The sequence below is a fragment of the Saccoglossus kowalevskii genome, chromosome 12, assembly GCF_978046115.1.
Source record: "Saccoglossus kowalevskii chromosome 12, keSacKowa6.1, whole genome shotgun sequence".
NCBI classification, from domain to species: domain Eukaryota; kingdom Metazoa; phylum Hemichordata; class Enteropneusta; family Harrimaniidae; genus Saccoglossus; species Saccoglossus kowalevskii.
In genome coordinates, this window is record NC_140652.1 from 21889856 (window position 1) to 21910748 (window position 20893).

The following is a 20893-nucleotide window of genomic DNA, read 5'->3' on the forward strand; positions in this document are numbered from 1 at the left end:
CACATCTATTGTTTTTAATTATTTTAATTATGTCAAGAGAAATAACAATTATCCAGCGAGGAAGCACACTTTTTCAATCCTCAAACATGAATTGAGTACATGCGTATTATCGCATGAGCTGTGGTAGTTATTGATTAGTAAATAACCATCAGGCATGGACCATTTCTGACTATAGGATAACTAATTCACACCCGGTTGACGATATTCTTTATGTATAAACATGCTTCTAGTCAGATCATCATGTGTACTCTCTTCTCACACTGTTCATTCCAACAATGATATTCCACGTAACACGTGTCCTTACAAGGAATCACAGCGAACGCAAATACCGTCAATAATCCCATATCTTATTGCATACATTCAAATGTTTAAATACACGTGTCCACTGCTACTTAAGATCGTTTGCTCGTTTTCGCAGCTCCCGCAACTCCGACTGTTTCTGCAAAAGAAAGATATATGCCATGAGTCGAGTCATGAGGTGGCCATGAGTCACCACCCCCCCCCCCCCGCCCACTAACGTCAGTTACACTTAGACATTTTCTGCCACATTTGATTTGTTTAACCAGTAGTTGTCAAATCCATCGGATCCCGGAAGTTTTTATTATGTTCAGTAACCACTAATTCATTGAGATAATTTTTGTTTCAGAGTTTAACATGATGGCGTTCTTCTTGAAAACGTTAATTAGAAGCACAGGGTCAATTTCCAGAATTTCACCGTATAATCACATTCATATGACATTTTGTTTGTCAGACATTGTCTTCAAGTAATAGATTGTAAAATATTACAACATAAGATAATCGTCTTTTTTCTTTCTTTGGGGCAAAATATGTTTGAATGTGATACAGTGCAATATAACACTTTTCTAGGTAAAATTAGCATATCTGGCGGGAGATTACACACCCGCAATCACAATGAACAGTGCTCACAGTCGTACGATCTCGATTCAGTTACACATTTAAGTTATTTCAGTTTCGATTTTGTTTCAGCGAATAAGATTGCTAGATTCACTACTAACCATGTTTTAATTAGAAATAATTTGATTTTGTCTTGGTGAAGATTAACGTACTTTCTCACCTGTATTAGCTTGTCACTGAGTTCTGTCAACACAGCCGATGTTGAGAGTTGTGAACGCGTATCGGTACAGGAGTAGGCGGATAAAGTAGATATAACTCTGTCAGGATATTTGTGTGCTAAAACGAACTAACAATGACAAGAGATTACACATGATATTGTGACATTTACAAAACACATGTAATAGTGTTTTATCTAATGATCATTTACAAATTATTGTTTTGTTTTGTAGATTGGCGTTGTCACTATTGACAGTGAACGATCATGTGTGATACTTCGGGGAATTGCACTGGAAACACTACCAAACACGACTGTGGCAGAGTGTAATTTAACGTGGCTACGATTCTTATACATAATAATCACTGTTCTAGTGCGCCCTCTGTAGTCAGGACAGGCTAATACCGTCCATACCATCAGTTAACGCCTCTACATACTACGGTACCCCCCCCCCCCACTGCGCATTAGTATTAATTTTAAGGCCAACCGGAATTCAGCAAAACTGATCCAAACTCGCTACCCTGTTTGTTATCTGGGGAATTTGATTTCAAAGATATGCGTTCTCTGATATATGCGCAGTGAAAACGAGTAAAGCGCTGGGTGTCAATGATCAATTGTTCATGGTGTGCTTAGCAGGACAATTTATTTTTAAATTAGGTGAGGGTTTATCATATATTGGGTTGATCAAAGCTGTACTGTTCTCTATATTGCAGAGGAATTCCTTGATGTAATAATTTAAAAGTGACATGCGATGCGTTACACTCAGTGTATGTAAGATATTTGGCTTAAAGCGCGGTAGTCGTCGCGCTGCGCATGTGCGACATTTGTGTTGATAAACATTGATTCTCCCACAATCCAATGCGTTCTTCAAGTGGAAATCACAAGTTTGAGATTTGACCTGGGCGCTACTTGCACTGATTACAGACGGTAACTCCTTCGATACCTTCCAATCGTCTCAGTTCGTACTCGTTAATCTGCTTAACAGTCAAAGTCGCCAGCTTTGTTTATATGAGACCCATATATCTCGCACATGCGCAGCGCGACGACTACCGCGGTTATAACAAACGCTTCTTGCAGATGCTCGATTATTGACTTTTGGTGGCAGCTTCTCGGCAATACGCCTGTTCGACGATTCTGCGAATATTATTTATTACGCAATCGAAAATAAATGTAAATCAAACATATAGTTTCCGTGTGTTGTGAATTTAGATTTTGACGCGTAAATTCAATGTTTCCAGTCAAATTTCATGGGACAGTATTTAATCGAGCGTTGCTCATAAATAAAAAAAAGTTTTCAAACTTGTATACACGATTTGTTTTCGATGAAAATAGCTTCCGACTAATTACCGAGTGTCGTGAATCTTGTATGTGTTTAATGATTAAATCGAAGTTACATTGCTATACTTAGTATTTCTATAAAACTAGAAAATACTGAATTTGAAATAATATGGAACTCACCTTAGGCACAAAAACTAAACTCAAAATAACTGATGCGGTAACTATGACAATAGAGCTAATAAAGACAAACATAAAGTTTGTGTCCTCGTACCAGATATACATTACAGGGACCGCAACTATACACGATATTCCCACGGTATAGACAGACATCGCAATGTATTTACCTGGAACGAAGTACAATTCAAGTTAGCGAAAAAATTAAAAGAAAGATTACTGATCAGAAATTGAATTTTCTATGCCACTTAAATAGTCTGAAATATTTAATCTCTGTCAAAAATGTGTGTTTTCAGACGATATGTACTAGTATATAACGTATCTTTATAAGATACACCATTGGCGGCGTCACTGTGAATCACTGACAGCTATTTTACCTCGTTACTAGACTACCTACTGTCATTAAGCTCCGTGACTGCAACATTTCTGGTTTCCCATGCTAGAAAAACGCCAAATAGTAGGATGCACCCTTTGTACACGTATATCGCTGTTGTAAAGTGAAAATGTCTATCTGACGTGCATAACGTCACTTCCGGAACACGCCATATTTCCTTCCAATATTCTTGTTCGTCAAACTGTAAAAAACAGTCAGGGGGATTGAACTATGACATGTGTTGGTACACAAATTTTAAAAGTAACAGTCATCACGAGGTGCGTACATGGGTCTCACGCAAAAAACGTATGCATCATGCAAAATACACGACATTTTACCGCGCTACGCATGCGCAACAATTGTGGGGCAACCTTTTGGCTGGTTCCCGCCTCAAGTGGCATGGCGTACCAAGCCACAAGAGACCGGTAACTAGTAACGAATCCGGCATTCTGATTGGTCCACTACTTTCTTGTTGCTTGTTCTATTCCCCTTGGTTACCTGACATCTGCGCTAACGCCCGTGGCCGTTTAGGGGTTTCCTTTTACTTTCGAAAGTTGGGCAAATGATTATTTTGCTATAAATTTGCACAGAAACAGCGAGAAGTGCCAGAAACATCTAAAATATGTAAGTGTAAGCAGGTAGAATGTATGAGCATGGCTTTATTGTGGAATTACAGTCACTTTTATGCAGAACGATCTTGTAGTGTTTTCAAATTACGTCACTCAGTCACGTGCTTTTGGGCCGGAATCCCGGCCCAGTGGAACAATATGGCGATTACTAATTACCTGCGTCACACTTGCCCTTCGCAAGGAACTCCGGGAACCAGCGAACGCAACCCTTAGATTTTAACTCCCGCACGTTGCGTTATCTCAGATTTGTTGAATACGACTATAGAGGGCGTCACTGAACTTCCAGACGTAAACTATCATACATATTTACCTTGGCATCAAGGTATGTCACCGTCTTATATATCGGGTCTATAACGTGCCAGACAACTAAAGTTATGACGTCAATAACGACGAAGGCACCAATCACACCAAGTAACCGACCATTAGTAACACCTCGCTGAGAATTGAATGAAATAATATTATTAAGCACAGATTGTAATTTAGACAAACATTAGTTTAACAAATCTACATAGAGCCTAATGGAAACATACAAATTTACGCAGAATATATTTCGTTATCTATAAACAATAACTGCATATATTATGTATATATCATATACACTTTTCTTGATAACGCTGTATACCGCCCCGCTGCGACAAACAATTTGACATGTAGCGCATTTGTTTTCATGCTTACCAGTTTTATGAATAAACCTTTTGCCGTAATTTTCAGTTTGTATGAAATAGATTGTTGTGTTTTATGGATACTGGAAATTATACGAGCTTGAAAACACAGCAACATTTGGGAGAAAAGAAAAGTTCAGATGTGTTCACACAATTTGAATGAGACAGTCAATTACCAATATGAATTGTCTTGTGGACTTTAAAGAAACCATAAATCACACTCATGTTTTCACAAAAAGCGATAAACAGCATATTTGTTCTCAAAATAAACAACTCAGAGAAACAACCAATTTGCTATATCGCTATAGACAACAGTGACGAGACTTACGAATAGACACACTACTCGCCTACTCACTGTCTGCATCATTAAACAGTATATAAACTCAACTTACCACTTTTCGCACTTTTTTCATCGATGCTGAAAATATGGCGTGTATTCGATATGTTTTCATGAATAATCCTCCAAATGCCAATGAAATCGACGTACATACCACGAACAGCTCTAGCTGTATGTGAGAACAGTGTAGATATTATCTGAATGAACTTTGACCCCATACCTGAACCAAACACCCCTGAGATGCATACATTCACATATATATATATATATACATACGTATGGGTTACGTCACGGGACAGAAATGCGTTGTAAGGGCACAGCCCGACTCAACTCGGTGTTACCTACCGTAGACCGTAGACTTCCTAAATTGAATTTTAAATAGTGGGCAAGGTCAACATAATTCACCCTAAACAAATAATTCCTTTATTTCCATCATCTATTGATACTGACCACTCAGTATCCAGAACTACATCTGCTTCACGACTCACTGATTGAACTAACTACATTTTCGGGGCAGACGCTTTAAAGCTTTCAGTGGGGGAATTATGTTCAGAAAGATAATGACTCGTATATTATTACTGTAGGCATTTGCCAGCTGTGAAGATATCTCTGATTGGCAAATGCAGTTTTACCACTGATTGTTTCGTGTCCATAGTTCTAAGTATTACATTCAATAGCAGACAGTTTCTATTTCACATATTGGGCCAAAATACCCGAAGGATTGACCAGAGAACAGCGAGTGCACAGTTGACCTACTGAGTACGTGATTTCTTTTGAAAAACATACCAGCAGTGTGTTGTCGACGTAATACGTGACGATTTAAAAATCCACAAAAATCCCCATTTTAAAAACAACAGCACTTTCCAAAAAAATAAAATATCTCAGAAAATATATAACATGTGTACAGTAAAATGTCATCTTCACTGTGAAAATGAGTGACCTCGAACACTGAAATCAATACCCAGAAATGTGATTCTCTAATCCCTATTCCGGAAAATTCAGATTAAAACATTTCAGTATTATGAAATAATAATATGTCGTTTATACAATATAATGTTAATCCAATTTAAATGATTAGTTTACCTGCAGTAATGATGAGTCTATGGACATTTTGATTTAGTTATTTGAAAAAAAATATTTTAACCTTAAGACAACATATCATTTCTCCTTGAGAAAATCCAAATAAAAGCTCATATTTTTATCATATAATTCCAATTATACCGTCTGTCAATGCTGATTCAACTTTCACTCTGATCGCTTAATGATATATATAGTCTTTCCCAACTCGTGATGATTGGATTATGTTTTACTAACATGGTTATTTAAGTACCAAAATCATCCCAACTGATTGAATCAATTTCACTCACATCATCACTGACAAAGGCAACACTATTGAGATTATGTAAATATATCAAGGAATTGATTCAATCAAAGTTTGACCTTTATATCTGAATACATTATTCAATAACTGCGACTGTAAAATAAAGAAGACGAGACTTTGGACGACTAACTTATTTCGTGAACCGCAAAAGTCGAGTAAAGAAACGGTCTCAACAAAAGACTATAGTTGCTAGTGTAAACTAGTTCGGCATTTCCTTCACTTTAACAATTAAAATTATAATTACCCCTGTAAAATTCCATATAATATAATATTATTTTATATTATTATTTTTTAACCCAACAAACACATTAGGAACCCCAAAAAATGAATAATTTAGTAATGTACACGTTGTTCATTACTTCTGCTTATGACAGGTGTGGTTTGTGATATGAACGTCGTGAAATCCGGGTACCAAATAACAACAGTCTCACCTGACATATGTAACCTACTGTGCCGTCGCCGAGGAGACTCAGATCAATGCCGAACAAGAACGTAGACGAGTAGAGAAGCATACATCCAACGGCAATCACGTTGTTCAAAGGTGGGCATGATATTTTGATTACCCTGTATCGAAAAGTATCAGATATAAGACGAACAAACGACTGACCATTCCATAAATACATGAACAAATCGATATCAGTGAAGGGAATACTATCGCGACCACAAACGTATTCCTTTAATTCTTATAAATATTATACATTTCACAATTCAAACTGAAACGAGAGATTTCTATCGGCCTAGTTCACAACATTTGGACATTTTCGGCGCCGGTGATTGGCTGGTTGAATGGAACGTATGTTGAAATTCACAAATATTTATTAAAATCGAAGGAATAATCGCGAAAGCACGTATTACATCAAATCAGTACAACGCCACAATCTAACAACATATTTTTTTGGGGTGACATAACTACATTTGTTCGTCCGGAATTCAAACACATCAGGCAAATGAAAAAGAAATCTTCCGGAACGAGAAACTGAAAATAACCCAATAAGTGCATCAAGCTGGTTTTCTCAAATCCATATTGGACTTCTGTCGCAAATGGCCGCCGAAATCTTATTGAGAGCGAGAGCGCCTCGAGACTTCATTATGCCTCTCAAATAGTTTCCAATCGGGAAATCGTGGACGCAATGACGGGGAAAATGGAACAGTGTTTGAAGGGTATCAACTCGTCACGTGGTTATCGGTCTCTCAACGAAATATCAGCGGCCATTCACGTCTGAGATATATTACGTATGTGGGTGACTGGTGACATTCTGACACGTAAATGCAAATGTACTGTCAACACTACTTTTCTACGTACCTTCTATCTCTCCATGCTATATTGAGAACCAGGAATACAGTAGCAACAAGAATACCCACAGAAGCCAATGAAAACATCACGATTCTGCTGACAGTTTCTATGACAACGGGTATATTGATATAGGTAGGTCCGTCAACTGGAGTTCTACCACCTTAGGATATTACAAATATTATAAGTATACTGTTTTTAAATATTGTTCACGGCAAGAAAACAAATAGTAGGTTTCTTTATAAAAGGCGTACATTCTGTGTCAAAATGTTCTTATAAGTGGCGCCATCTAGCGACGAAACGCTTCCGTTACGTAACGTAAAGAAGGTGCCGTCCATTTTAATTAAATTATGAAGAGCCTCGGCGCTAGAGAGCGCGTCTTATTAAAAAGGTACATTGCCGTTAGGACAAGTAATAGTCTTCTAAAATAGCATTATCGTTCGTCACAACTGGCTTCAATACATCGAGGGTTGCTTCAAACAAACAAACAAACAAACAAACAAAAAAACAGAAAGTAGAATATTAAATTTACTGTTGCGTGCATGGTGGTGCGAATCCCTCCCCCCCAAGCTGCTAATCTCGGCTGACTCGAACGAGCATTATGTCATTTTTAGACATAACATTTTATATCTCAGAAATTTGTTGGGAGAACACAAATCTCAACGTTATCAAGAAACAGTAGGTCACTTTGTCAATGAGGAACACTACTTGTATAAACTATTTTTGGCGTACGCATTATTTCCGTGATCTACAGTGGGATACAGATACATACATTGCGATAGCATACCAATGTAATCTAGATACAGTCGACTAAATTCAATAGAGATATTTTGAATACTTGATTCCTCCATGAGTACCATCGTCAAGTAAATACCCATTTTAATCACACGGACTCACGTGCGTGCAACCATACAAGTGTATTTACTTACCCGGCCATTGGAACTCATTAATCCATCGGAATGATTTCATGTCGCGATCGTACACGCAGATTTCTTCTTTCTTCCAGTCTGTTTATCAGAAAAACGAAAGGGTCACATTTTGAGTCACTGATCTGATCAAAAATAATTTGAAAAACGATACGGTCGATGCGGCATATCGCGTTCATTATAGGTAGTATCTCAGACCACTAAATAGGCGTTGCTAGTCTGTTCTTTAGTGGTCTGAGGTAGTATGCGACGTCTACAAGGCGTGTAAATTACGTTATTCGGTGACACGAATCTCGAACACACCCTGAGTGATGCCCGTGGCGGACCGCATAATTATGTGTTTTTTGTATCTTATCATATAGCTATTTTTGTAGGTTCTTTTCGCGCTGCAAAATTAGGCAAAACTAACTACTGTAATCCTGGGAAATTACACACATTTAGTAATCATGCAGGGCGTATACGGTAACATATTAGGGAATAAATAAATTGCCTATGCCGCGAAAGATTACCGTATTTGAAAATGTCCAACTCGATGTTGACAGCGACATGTTGATTGCCAAAAATAACGGATACACCATTTACTATTTTGAGTGAATTATTGATTCTCTAAAGAGTCAGGATTCCTACAAATCTCCGGTCTCCTGGAATGCATCATCGAGTCTACAATCGTACAGACCTTTACAAATTGAGAAACGAAAACAACAGAGAGAACATGTTCACTATTTCCGGTTTTCCCGTTTTAATTTCGGACGAAATCCAAAAACGGGGACTTATGTTGTGTCCATCCACCCTTCTGATCCCAGCCATATGTCACACATCCTTCAGCCAATTAAGGTCAAGCTTTACACATACGTCAGACATTATATCGGGCATATGTACATTTGTGTAATGATCCGATTTAAGATGGCCGAATGACAGTAATTTTATTTAAAATAAAGTGTATCAATATCATACATTTTCACAATTCCAGACCCGGATCACAGTCGTGCATTAGCATATTATGTTCACACATACGCTGATCACTGGACGTTGGTGCACTTCACTCTATTTTTCAGATAGGCTGATTGGCTAAAATGGCTGACTGATCAAGTTTTAACTTTTATATTAGTTGTATATATCTCTCTTGTCGATAATACAAATGGAACAATGTTATTGGCAATGACTGGTTAAGTTTTAATTTCAATCAAGCAAATATTCTATTCTATTCTATTCCATTCCATTCTATTCTATTCTATTCTATTCTATTCTATTCTATTCTATTCTATTCTATTCTATTCTATTCTATTCTATTCTATTCTATTCTATTCTATTCTATTACTCTATATTATACGAACTTACCTTGCATTTGTTGTATAACGGCATTACTAAACCTACTACCATACGAATCGAACACCACTTCACCCTGTAATATATAAATAAAGAGCAACATCACTAATACATCAACGGTAAACGGTAGTGACTATAAAAACCTTATAGTTTGTTTGAAAGACGTATCAATTCATGAATTTTGGATGTTTCAGAAAGAGTAGGTAATGGCGTCACGTCCATATCATATTTCTTAAGTTATTACAATATAATTATGTGTCCTATGTTCGTTTCAATGTTCAGTCGCTCATTGTTCATCATCGCGTTTACAATTACTAGCATTTCCTGAAATGAAACATCTCATACTGCGTTTCAATGTCACAGAAAATAAAATTATTAAATAAAACATGTCTGAAAAACTTACGGTAAGACCAACAAATGTAGTCTTCCCAGCCTGTTCCCGGAAGATTCTTGCCATCTCTGCATCGCTGTAGGTAAACTCATGCAGTTTTCGTGGAGGATTTAACTTCTCAACTTTCTCGATCGATGAGTTAAGCGCTAGTGCCATAGTTACTATCTGATCGTAACCATAAGAGTCGCACGCACCACCGGTAACCAGCTGTGATTGTAGATGACCGTAAAATTCAATCTGTTCATCAGTTGGGTACTAAGAAAATAAATGTTACATAAAAAAATATTACATTTTAAACATAAAGGTATTTGTATATTATGTTGTAACAATTATTGAATATTTACTAAAACAGAATACTGTAATGTAATACGACCATTTCAATTAATACGCTGATATTCTCGATTTGCGCAACGCAACGCAACGTACCTCAAACCCAATACAACCCAATGCAGTCTAACCCAACCGAACCAAGGCCAACCCACTTGAATCCAATTCAGAATAATGTTACATAAATTGCTCGATCTCTTTAATAATCGGAGTATCAGTATTTTTGTTTCGTAATTGAAAATAGTTGTCAAATTACTTCAGAGCTATGACAAGTAGAAATACGTTGATTGTAAACTATTTTAAGTCCAGATTTAGCAGATTTTATAGTTGGTAGGAGATATTAAAACTATTTCTGAGGAACAACATACAAACATGTATTTTAAAACAGAGGCAAACACACGCACAGACAATCGGTTCTATAATAGACTCTCGCCCTTTCTTCTAGAACACGTCCGGGTACCCGAACCTCGCCCATTCGTCAAGTTTAACATCTTACCACGCCGTTAAAGTTTATTTTACTCATATCTTTTTGGACTTCGAATCCACGCATACTTATGGAACCATCGACTAGTAATCCAACTTGCTCAGAAGTGCACGTCTTTTCACCTCGTCGTTCGGCTAAATGTGTTTCTTCCACCCACCACTGTGCGTGGTACCATCCAACGAGCATCCAGACGTATTTGTCACCATAGTAACCTTGCGAGTAAGCCTAAAAACAAATAGGCACACACAAAGAAAACAAAATTTAATTAAATAAAAAATGTATGATACATTTGGTAAGTGTGAGATGTGTTACGTGATTTTCTATGCCGTTTAAATAATGTATTTTATGTCGCATATCGTTACACATACAATTCCGTTTTCCATGTCGCGCCCTCTTGTGGCGAGCCGCCTCTATGACGTAAATATGTGTAAGGAGTGAAGTTCACGTGGATATTGTCTTGATCAGTGTTGACCTTTCTAATTCAATTTATATTAAAAATTATCTGTTTTCTAAATGACAATCGATTCCAAAACTATCAAAAGTGTTCTCTTTAAGGTGGAGATGCAGTTTACCTGACAGGTATTTTAATTAGTTAATTAGGAAACCAAGATGACCTCCCTTGCCCACAAAACTATATAATTTCGGAAAGCTTATTGTATGAATTTTAAAATTTTGTTAGTATTTTTTTTTATTGACACTGTAGTTTGAAATATGCACAGAAATGTTCTTTTTTGGTCAAAAGTGATTTTAAAAAAAATAGTTTCTAAACAATGCTTCTGTTTCCTGTCAAAATTGGTTTACTGGTACATCTGTTTACTATGAAGAAAGTGCCGTCTTGAAAACTCAAATTTCACTACTTCAAGTTTATGCATAAATTAACACCCAGGCTAGTTGTACTGTACGATTGTTGTAACACTGTTCAACCAAAAACAATGCTCCGACGTCAATCATTTGTGAACATTTCAAAACAAAAGGTCAAAACGTCTAGGAGCTATTTTTTTAAAGTTCTGGGATGTGCACTAAAAAAGCTGAGATAATTGCTAATTTGCATAACAATTCACTCAGTAAGAAGTTTGCTAATGCTCATATTTAAAATGGCTGTAACAGTTCCAAATTTAAATGTACTATCGTTTTGTAAAATGTTAAATATAGTGCATAATATGGAGATCCCGTCATTTCTTTTTTTCAGCATGTTTCTTCTTTATTATTTATGTACAGTCTTGCTAAATCTTGCTAAGCATTCAAAAGAGAGAATGTTCGCACCTGCTATCTATATTTTAACATCGTCTTTTGAGTATGTTCCACTATTCACAGTTCCACAACATTTTAACAGTCTATAGCCAAGACTGTTTGAATAATAGAAAGCAAAAAAAAAATTCACTCCCAAGTACCCACGAACCTGCATCTCTACCTTAAATGGCATTTTTTCCAACTATCTACATCATTTTGACGTCATACAAGTATTTTGTTGCCAGATGGCGCTACATATAAGAACGGTGCATTTTTTCCCGAATGTGACAGAAATTACCTCACATAACACCTTCGTCATGATATCTTGATAGAATAATCCTATGATAATCCTCGCATCATGTTGCTTCAAATTTGCCACCTGGTCGTGCGGATCCTGGTCGACATATTCCACCGCGAGTAGTTGGATGCCTTCTTGTCGCATGGCAACAACCATTTCTTCCATTTCCTAAATAAGTGATCATAATCCAAATATTATTTTTGTTATCTATAATTTCACACAATTTGCATTGAAACATGTGAGATGCCGTGCCTAATATCATATAGAAAACATTCGCTTTATTAATTGTGTTTGTCCGCGACGGCAAGGCGCGTTTGTAGTGCCATATAGCTGTAGTTCGATTGCGTCGGACTTGGGGACTATCTTTGATAAAAACAACGCTTTCTAATTTCACATGTTTCGTAGGAATAAGTGTCACGGTGCAAGGGGATATACTTTAAACTGCCTTCCGCGTTCCACGTCCCATTTCTATTTCAATGAAATATGGTTATTAAAGGTTAGACTGACCCTAAATAGAGTGGTTTGAGGCTTCGTTTTGTATTTTTTTGGAAACGATTTTCTAGATAATTATCTTGACTATGAAACCTTTCAGTGGGTTAGTTTCGCTTCTGTCTAATGTTTGTATTGAATGTCTGATAATATCCGATAATGAAAAAACGCAATATCCCAACTCCATGTAGAAAATACTGTTTACTATTTAAATAACATTCTGTAATTATTTGATACCATGGTAGTCCAAATACTTAAAAGGATCGTCTTACATAGACATGTGATTTACATTATTAGAGTCACCACACTGCTTTTGGGACTGTGATGTATTTTTTAATCAGGAAATGTTAACATGTTGCGTTGTGCTACATGTAAGAATTTGGTGTTAAGTTTGCTGATATCAAATAATGCCACTGGTGGCTTGTACATTTTAATATATTACTTCACCTCGAGGCCTTCCCTATTTATGTCATCCATCGTGCTGCTTGACATGCCCTATTTAGCGTCTAACAAGTTGGTTTGAGAACAATTACTCAATTTTGTTTCAAATTCCTCAGGAAAGTGTTCACGGTTGTGTGTGCACTAAAGTATTTGTATGCAACACATTTTTCTGCGTAGAAAGGCCAGATGTTGTCGAATTACAAAAGCAAATCGATTGGCCTTGTAGTAGGAATCTAAAAACTCGTTTCTTAATTTGTCTTTGGTATGCTTATTTGATTGACTTCTACCTTAATAGCAACCATCAAATTATAGTCGCGCAAATTTGTCGTTTTATGCGACAAAATTCCAGCGTCGGTGTTGGCCATGAAAACTGTCATAGGTACTTCTCATGAAACTAATGTTCATGCATAAGCTGGATTGCGTCTGCAAAGCAGCACAGACAATAACATATATAACACTCACATACCAACATATCTTATGACGTACGAGTGGCAATTTTATACTTACTCTTCGAAATAAGTCGACATTTTGATAGATTATTGCCACCCGCGTCCATCCAAATAACTGAATTAATTTCGTGCGTGCTGGGGTGAAGACATTGGAATTAGGATAGATCTGAACTGTGTACGGATAACGCTGTAGATGTTCGTCATTTGATTGAAACTGCGCGATACACACCTGCGAAAGATAAAACATAATTATCTGATGTGGAAACTAGAACAAGAGTAAAACACTTAAAACAGACAATTGTGTTTGATATGAATCCCTGTCTACGTACACAACACAACGCCTGTGAAATACTTGTTTATTTACACTAAATTAAACGCAGGTCTTAGTCATGACATTTTTCTGAACATATTTATTCTGTAATACACTCAGAAAAATGTCTGATCAATTAATTACGTTGTAAATTATAATTATTGATCACATTTGAAAAACAAGTGTTAGAAATATTTGAAGGTCTATGATATTCGATATGAAACACGTAATGACGTACTTGATGCGTGTGAAACACGTTGCGAAATTTAAAAATGCTCTGCGCGACGACTATCGCCCGTTAATGGCGACATGACATGAAAAAGCGTTTCAGTACCCTGTATGTATTGATTTGTAGGCACCGGAAAATGTACGATAAATATGCTGATCTTCACGTTTCGTTTATTCAAAGAGTCACTGATGCAACCAATGCCTGATTAACTGAGCTATGTTCAATCTGATATTCAGGCAATAAGCTAAATTCGTGAAAAGTTGAAGTCATTTTTTACAAATAATTTTCAAAATTGACATAGCTCCCTATCATTACAGTTGTGAAAAAATTACGTAATATTACTCACCTGTACGAGATTATATTCTTTGGCAACCTCGTTCACCACTTCACCTACTTTAGAGTATATAGGACCCCATGCCATCACAATTGGAGGTTTGTTGTATACAAAATCATAAAGTAATTTCAATCCTGGAGCTGGTTCAGCCTGCGACAAATTAAAGAGACACACAGATCGTGGAATACCTGATTTAGAAATGATTTTGTATATTTATGAACGAACTGTGTCAATAAATAAACCAATCACCGTATTAAAACTTTGTTCTTGTTGACAGAAACATTTCTTCGACTTTAAAAGCTTACTATTCATCTTTTTTAATTGTTTCTTGAAAATACATGCAAATTCGCCTGTACACGCATGTTATAACAATATTATACTTGGCTGATTCGAACCTGTTTGTTAGAATTATGAATGAAAAAAATGGCATTTAATCTAGGCTGCTCTCGGAGATGACCCAACCCGAAGGCAGGTTTTTTTTCATATCAACATTAAAATCCACATCTTAGTGTAGTTTATCTAGTTTAATTATTTCCGGAAACGTGTTTGGTGATTTGGTGGTATTCAACTTTGACCCGAAAATCTGACAAGCAGTTGCAATTATAAATTCACATAAATCGGAATTTTGCTTTGAATTTTGCTTTTGCACAGGTAATGACGGTGTCGATTGTATTCCTTGACTTCTGTATTATGCCCTATATACATACACATATTGGCACGTATCGTCACTGTGCTCAATCAATAATCTAGGTCCGATTAAACCGGTGTTTTAATGAGAAAATGCAACAGGATCTGAGTCGGAACTTCCGTCGGATTAGTTTACAATCCGGACCCGTTTGACATATACAGTGGCGGGTGAACGTATTTTTGTCAAATATGAATTAAACATCCATTAAATCATCTTCCCAATACGTCACTTGAGAATAAAGTAGTTACGCTGTCTGAAATATATTCTAAGTTAGGCCTCACAGGCACATACAGCAATTTTAATGTATATGTTGTATGTTTCCTGATAGTTCTAGATTTTAAGAATCCGTGTTCCAATTCTTTTCGCAACTTGAGGTTTTCTCGCGAAGCATACATTATTTTACTGGGTTTATATAGCTGGGCAATTCAATTACCTCTGACTGGCTTTAGTGCACAGTGTTTGCACAAAATGAACCGTCAAAAGTTGATTTCGTTTCTTCATTCGAACAAGAGTAAACAACTATATAATGAAAACTAACGCATATACCTTATTCAAACAAAATCAGTAGAAAACATTCACAAAACATGTGTTATACTACTCACAAATTAAATATAGAACTTCCACACACTGTAAGAAAAATAGAACAGTGCGAGTAAATTCACCTCGTGAATGATCTAATAGCTAGTCACAAATAAAATTCACGTTCATGTAGTGATTTGAAATATTCCAGGTCTTGCACACCAAGTCTGGTACAACTATGCTGTACAAGGAGATATTTATCTATTTAACAACGTATTTAGTGATGACGATTTAGTTTGTTGCCGTCGCTGCTAGCGCATCATTTGTGCTGTGTTACGAGCTATCGTCAGCTGCACGCTCTGCACAAGTGAACGTCAATGTGGTTTTCTGCATTCGTATTGACAATCGAGTTGCCGAATCTTCCCGTATAAACGTACTTTCTACGTACATTTTGCATTTCAATGTACAAATTCCCTCAAAATTTGACAGCCATTGTTATGTTTACGCCGTTTCTCTAAACACGTGTGTGTCATTAGAGTACAATGCCGGCGTTATTTTTGAAACTGAATGGTATGTTGTGTTTCAATCCATTTCATGAGACTCGCTCTCAATCAGGTTGGCGTACTAGAACATGGGAGATGACAATGCCATGTATCTTTCAAGATAATACAAAAATAATCTCCGACTGACGTCATTCTCGTTTCTTTAATAAGACATAATGCTCGAAATGGGTCTCTCTAAAATGTGAAATAATAGCCAATAGCATATTATCTTTATATCAATTTAAGCCCGATATCAGCTCGTCACATGTGCAGAGAATAACATCAATCAAAATATAATCGAATATGACAATTAATAAAAAAAGCTATCACCACGTCAATAAATGGAGATTTCTGTACAATGTGGCAATCCTAGAGTTATTAAAACGATGTGTGTGTTTATAAGTCGGTCTAAATAATGTCAATATCATTTCCTTGCCTATTGCAATTATTTGAATCACCTAAAATCGGCGTATATGCGATTCTCACACAACGAAAATAAAAACATGTTACAGTACAGAGAAATAGGGGATATTCTCTGAAGCTTAATCTTAAACCTCGCATAAATATACCACTCACAACTCAATTTATTCAACATCAGTCTAATGAATAGGACTAAATAGTATCAGCGTTGCTGATATTGAAAATATGATAGCATCCGCTTGCTATAAAGTACTAACGAGCCCACCACAGACATAACCAGATACGATTAACACACTTCGAAATGAGGGTTAAATTGCAAAAAAAAAGTTACTAAATAATTTAGTCAAAATCCACAAGGCACTCACGAATAATCTCACGTGAAACTTCTCAATTTCCGTGTTGACAAATGCCTTATATCATAGTATTATATCGTAATGCATTTTGTCAATCCTTGTATTTGTTAAAAGCCAAACACAAACCACATTTTAAATTCATTTTTTTTCGAGCACATCCATGTCATTGACATTACTACGATGTCCGCTATGCATGGGCAGTGGATCAACGAATGACGTCCCGTAACTCGTGAAATCAACACATTAACGCGTGATTTAAATTACTAAGAAAATAAAGCAATCAATTATACATATTTAAATAGTTGTCATGATTATCTCTTCCGATTGCCACACTAATATCATAGTTCATCATCGCTCCCTCTCCAAGAAAACATCTATATTGTATTCTTAGATTGCACTGTTGCATTTTGGGTAGTGACCAAGTCTGTACTAATGATGCTCACATAGCTAAATTCCAATTCCTCTGTAAAAAAAGAACCTACCCGTAAATTCTGCTTACCAGCCGTCCCTAGTACAGTGACAATTGACCACTGTGAATTTGACTAATCAACTGGTCCATTAACGTGTGACTTTTATAAATTATGTGGATATACGTGCGTATTTTGTTTGTATGTATTACGGTTAACCCATAGTGAGGTACAGACGAATTATTACGTAACTATTAAACTCTACGTATAATTGAACATAATTTCAGGTAAAAGGTGGGTTCGTGATATTAACAGCAATATCATGTTGAAGAGATATCCATAACATGTAGGCAGACTAATCTTTCTAATTCGCATTTCCTCAACGTTCGACGAATTGTGTAAATGTTTTATAATAATCAACATCTACACTGGCGTTAAAGCTCATATTAGTAAAGATTTGTAGCCCTCTGGGATAAGATATTACATAGGTTTTCGGGGGGAAATCATTCATTTTGTAAAATACCCACAGTGTCCATCAGTTACATCAAGTATTTACACACTATGTATTATGTATGCACACGACTTTGATCGACACTGTAAACTGAATGTCACACTACAATTCAGCAAGTCATGTGCGCGTAATGTTCAATGGCCTAATTTAAAATTGATCAAAGACCTAGTAGAGTTTATATTATATATCATATACGTAGTGACACACCACCACATCAGCAACAACAGGCACGTTAATGCCTTCGACAGATATAATGAATGAACATTTATTGAAGAATTAAACTGGTTTGTTATATTTATATATATCTTATGACTTTGTTGGCTACGCAATTTTGACTCTTCGGAGCTTTGCCACTTTAGTAGAACATAATAAAAACATGATCGAAAACGAACAAAAACATTACAACACTATGTCAGATATGATTATTTACATTTGGACATTGGGCATTATTTACGAATTGGTTACACAGTTGATGAAAAGTTTTCAAGCATAAGTTACCTGAAGCGTTTATGTCTATTGCATTTGAAATTTACACACCATGGTAGTTAGTGTGTTTCTCAGGCAAAGAGCGTTCAGATCGTTTTATATTGTATTTTGTTTCCAGGCAATTATACCAGAAGTGTTAATTAGTCCAGTGCGATAATCAATAATCCCAATCGCTTTTTTATAGATAAACAGGACATCAACATAATGTGAAGGTTTCATAGGCAGTACAAAACATAGCAGTACTTTGGAAACTGTTACTGCCTTCAACTGTGACACTAAAGTTAAAGGAATGAATCGCCATTGGAAAAAAAATTACAACGGGTCTTGGAGGCGTACCCAATAGATCACAGCGAAGTCGTTAAAACCAAATAATGTTTTGTAATGTATTATTAGTAGTACATTATATAGAAATTTTGGCACTACATTTCATATTTAAATTATCTTCAAAATAAAGGCGAAGTACTGCCAATTATTGTACGATTACAGAGCAAGTACAGAGGATGTTCAGATAAAGAGGAAAAGTGAAGCAAGCACGAATCCTTTAATTTCCATTAATATGCCCTTAAATGCTTAAAACAAAATTGCAACGACACGTTATTGGCAACGATTTCTGACGCGTTGTTAATTCACTTAATAAACTTCTGTTTCCGCCACGTGTAAGGCTCACGTACAAACAGTGTCCGGAATTATTATTATTATTTCAACGATCCGTCGAAATCTTGCAAAAACATTGGATATTGTTGATTTATGTTTTCGCCTGTTCGGCAGTTGAACTCGAGCGATGTGAGCACGCCCCGTTTCAATATTCGGCACCATGAACTTACATTATATGTTATTACATTGCGGTAGTCATAACCATAGCCTTGCTAAATAGTATTAGTATTGAATACAACAATATGCAAATTAGATTAAATGGTTATTTCTAATGTTGAGTTTTCGTGGCAGTTGATGCACAACTCAATTTCGACAGAAACATTTTTACATGTCCATATAATAGTAATTTCGATATTGTCACGGTAGATTATGCAAAAGATGGTGCCGTACATTTCAATCAAGTATCAATGGCAAAGGGTTCAAGACAGTCTGCTAAAGCTGGAATCGGGGTTCAAGGCTTTTAGTATTCTATAGTTTTTGGTCAAGTTTCTAGGTCCCAAGATCGTTTTGGTCATACTGTTTTCTTATTGCTTGTTACAAGAAAACTAATTTAATTAATTAATTTAATAAAATTATTCAGTCACATGGTTTGGCAATCATCTTTTTTTTCGGCAGAAATAGCCACAATTTGATGAGGCGTTGTATCTATTTTTTGCTCGTGAGAATATGGCCATATGTTACATCGCATCACTCTTGAAAATAACGTCATACTCCACAAACGTCGGGCGATGACTTTGCGTTCTGTAATATTATTTAATCACTAAACACTCATCCAGGTATAAATGAACTAAGAACATGTTTTATGTTACTTTTTCTATCAATGCGGTAAATTCTACGCTTTTCTATTTTTTGATCATCTTTCCTTTATTGAAGATTATTTGAATATCGAGCTTATGACGAGATGACAGCAACAATTATTATTCGACTCTTATTTCAGACATTGCTACAATAATAAATTGGCCGTTTACCGTGACTACAATCAAAACATTGTTAGTGCGTTTAATTCCTTTAAAGTCATAAGTCCTGCTAATACAGGAAGTAATGCAAGTGAATAACTATGAAGACCTGGAAAGATAAATCATTCTATTGTTTATTTTGTTTTTACAAAAAGCGCATATTTGGTGCATGTACCTAGATTGAAATTAATTTCATATGGATCTTTGTTTGTGTACACTGTCTATTACAATTCACTCGCAAGAGATAATTGCATGTTACGTTGTCTATTGTTGTAATGAATGACACAGTTTTAATATTTTAGGCATACATTACATTGTAATCTAGAAAATTGTGGCAAACATCAAAGGGGAGTGGAATACTTTTCTATGCAACTTGGTTCAGTATGTCGCGTTCTATTTTCTTTAGGCGCCTGGGTTCACAGCCGCCATATTAATGTTTCAGTGGATTGTGTAAATTGTTTTTTTTTGAAAACAGACTCACAGCAGCATAGTATAGGCAATGCTGTTTATATACTGTGACGTTAACCTGGTTTTGTTTTAAAATTTACGAATAAAAATATAGTATCATCGTTTAAATCTAGTTAAAAAGACAATGTGCTATTCATCACTTTCAACTGTAAGAGTGACTATATTGAACATGTTGTATTACACTAAAGCCCTATGTATTAAATACGTTAAAATCTTATATTCTACTTTCTATTATGTTTACATAAGGTAACTTTTAGTTTTTAAACTCTGCCTATCAAAAAAAACACATGATGTATCTTGTCTTAAAATATTCGAAAGTAATCTTGCACAGAGATGTTTTTGTAAAGTGCTAAATATAACATTCAACAACAGATTTTCAGATTACTTATCCCACGTTTTCCCAGTCCGCTCCACGCTCGCTCTGAATAAATCAGAATTCAAATCAGAAACATAATTTGCGA

The 20893-nt window shown here is 35.9% G+C and overlaps 1 protein-coding gene across 1 annotated transcript in view; it reads right to left on the reverse strand.

Moving 5' to 3' along the window:
* Positions 1-388: 388 nt before the first annotated feature.
* LOC102802886 (gamma-aminobutyric acid type B receptor subunit 2-like) overlaps positions 389-20893 on the reverse strand; it is a 34018-nt gene continuing 13513 nt past the window's right edge. Inside the window, exons 2-16 of the mRNA XM_085505964.1 lie at positions 14441-14578; positions 13614-13784; positions 12177-12344; positions 10661-10873; positions 9850-10092; positions 9459-9522; positions 8124-8201; positions 7207-7357; positions 6335-6467; positions 4578-4691; positions 3834-3959; positions 2919-3096; positions 2528-2691; positions 1076-1201; positions 389-439 (exon numbers count right to left, since the gene is read on the reverse strand). Of these exons, the coding sequence (XP_085362090.1) occupies positions 389-439; positions 1076-1201; positions 2528-2691; positions 2919-3096; positions 3834-3959; positions 4578-4691; positions 6335-6467; positions 7207-7357; positions 8124-8201; positions 9459-9522; positions 9850-10092; positions 10661-10873; positions 12177-12344; positions 13614-13784; positions 14441-14578 (2118 nt within the window). The remainder of the gene's footprint in view (positions 440-1075; positions 1202-2527; positions 2692-2918; positions 3097-3833; positions 3960-4577; positions 4692-6334; positions 6468-7206; positions 7358-8123; positions 8202-9458; positions 9523-9849; positions 10093-10660; positions 10874-12176; positions 12345-13613; positions 13785-14440; positions 14579-20893) is intronic.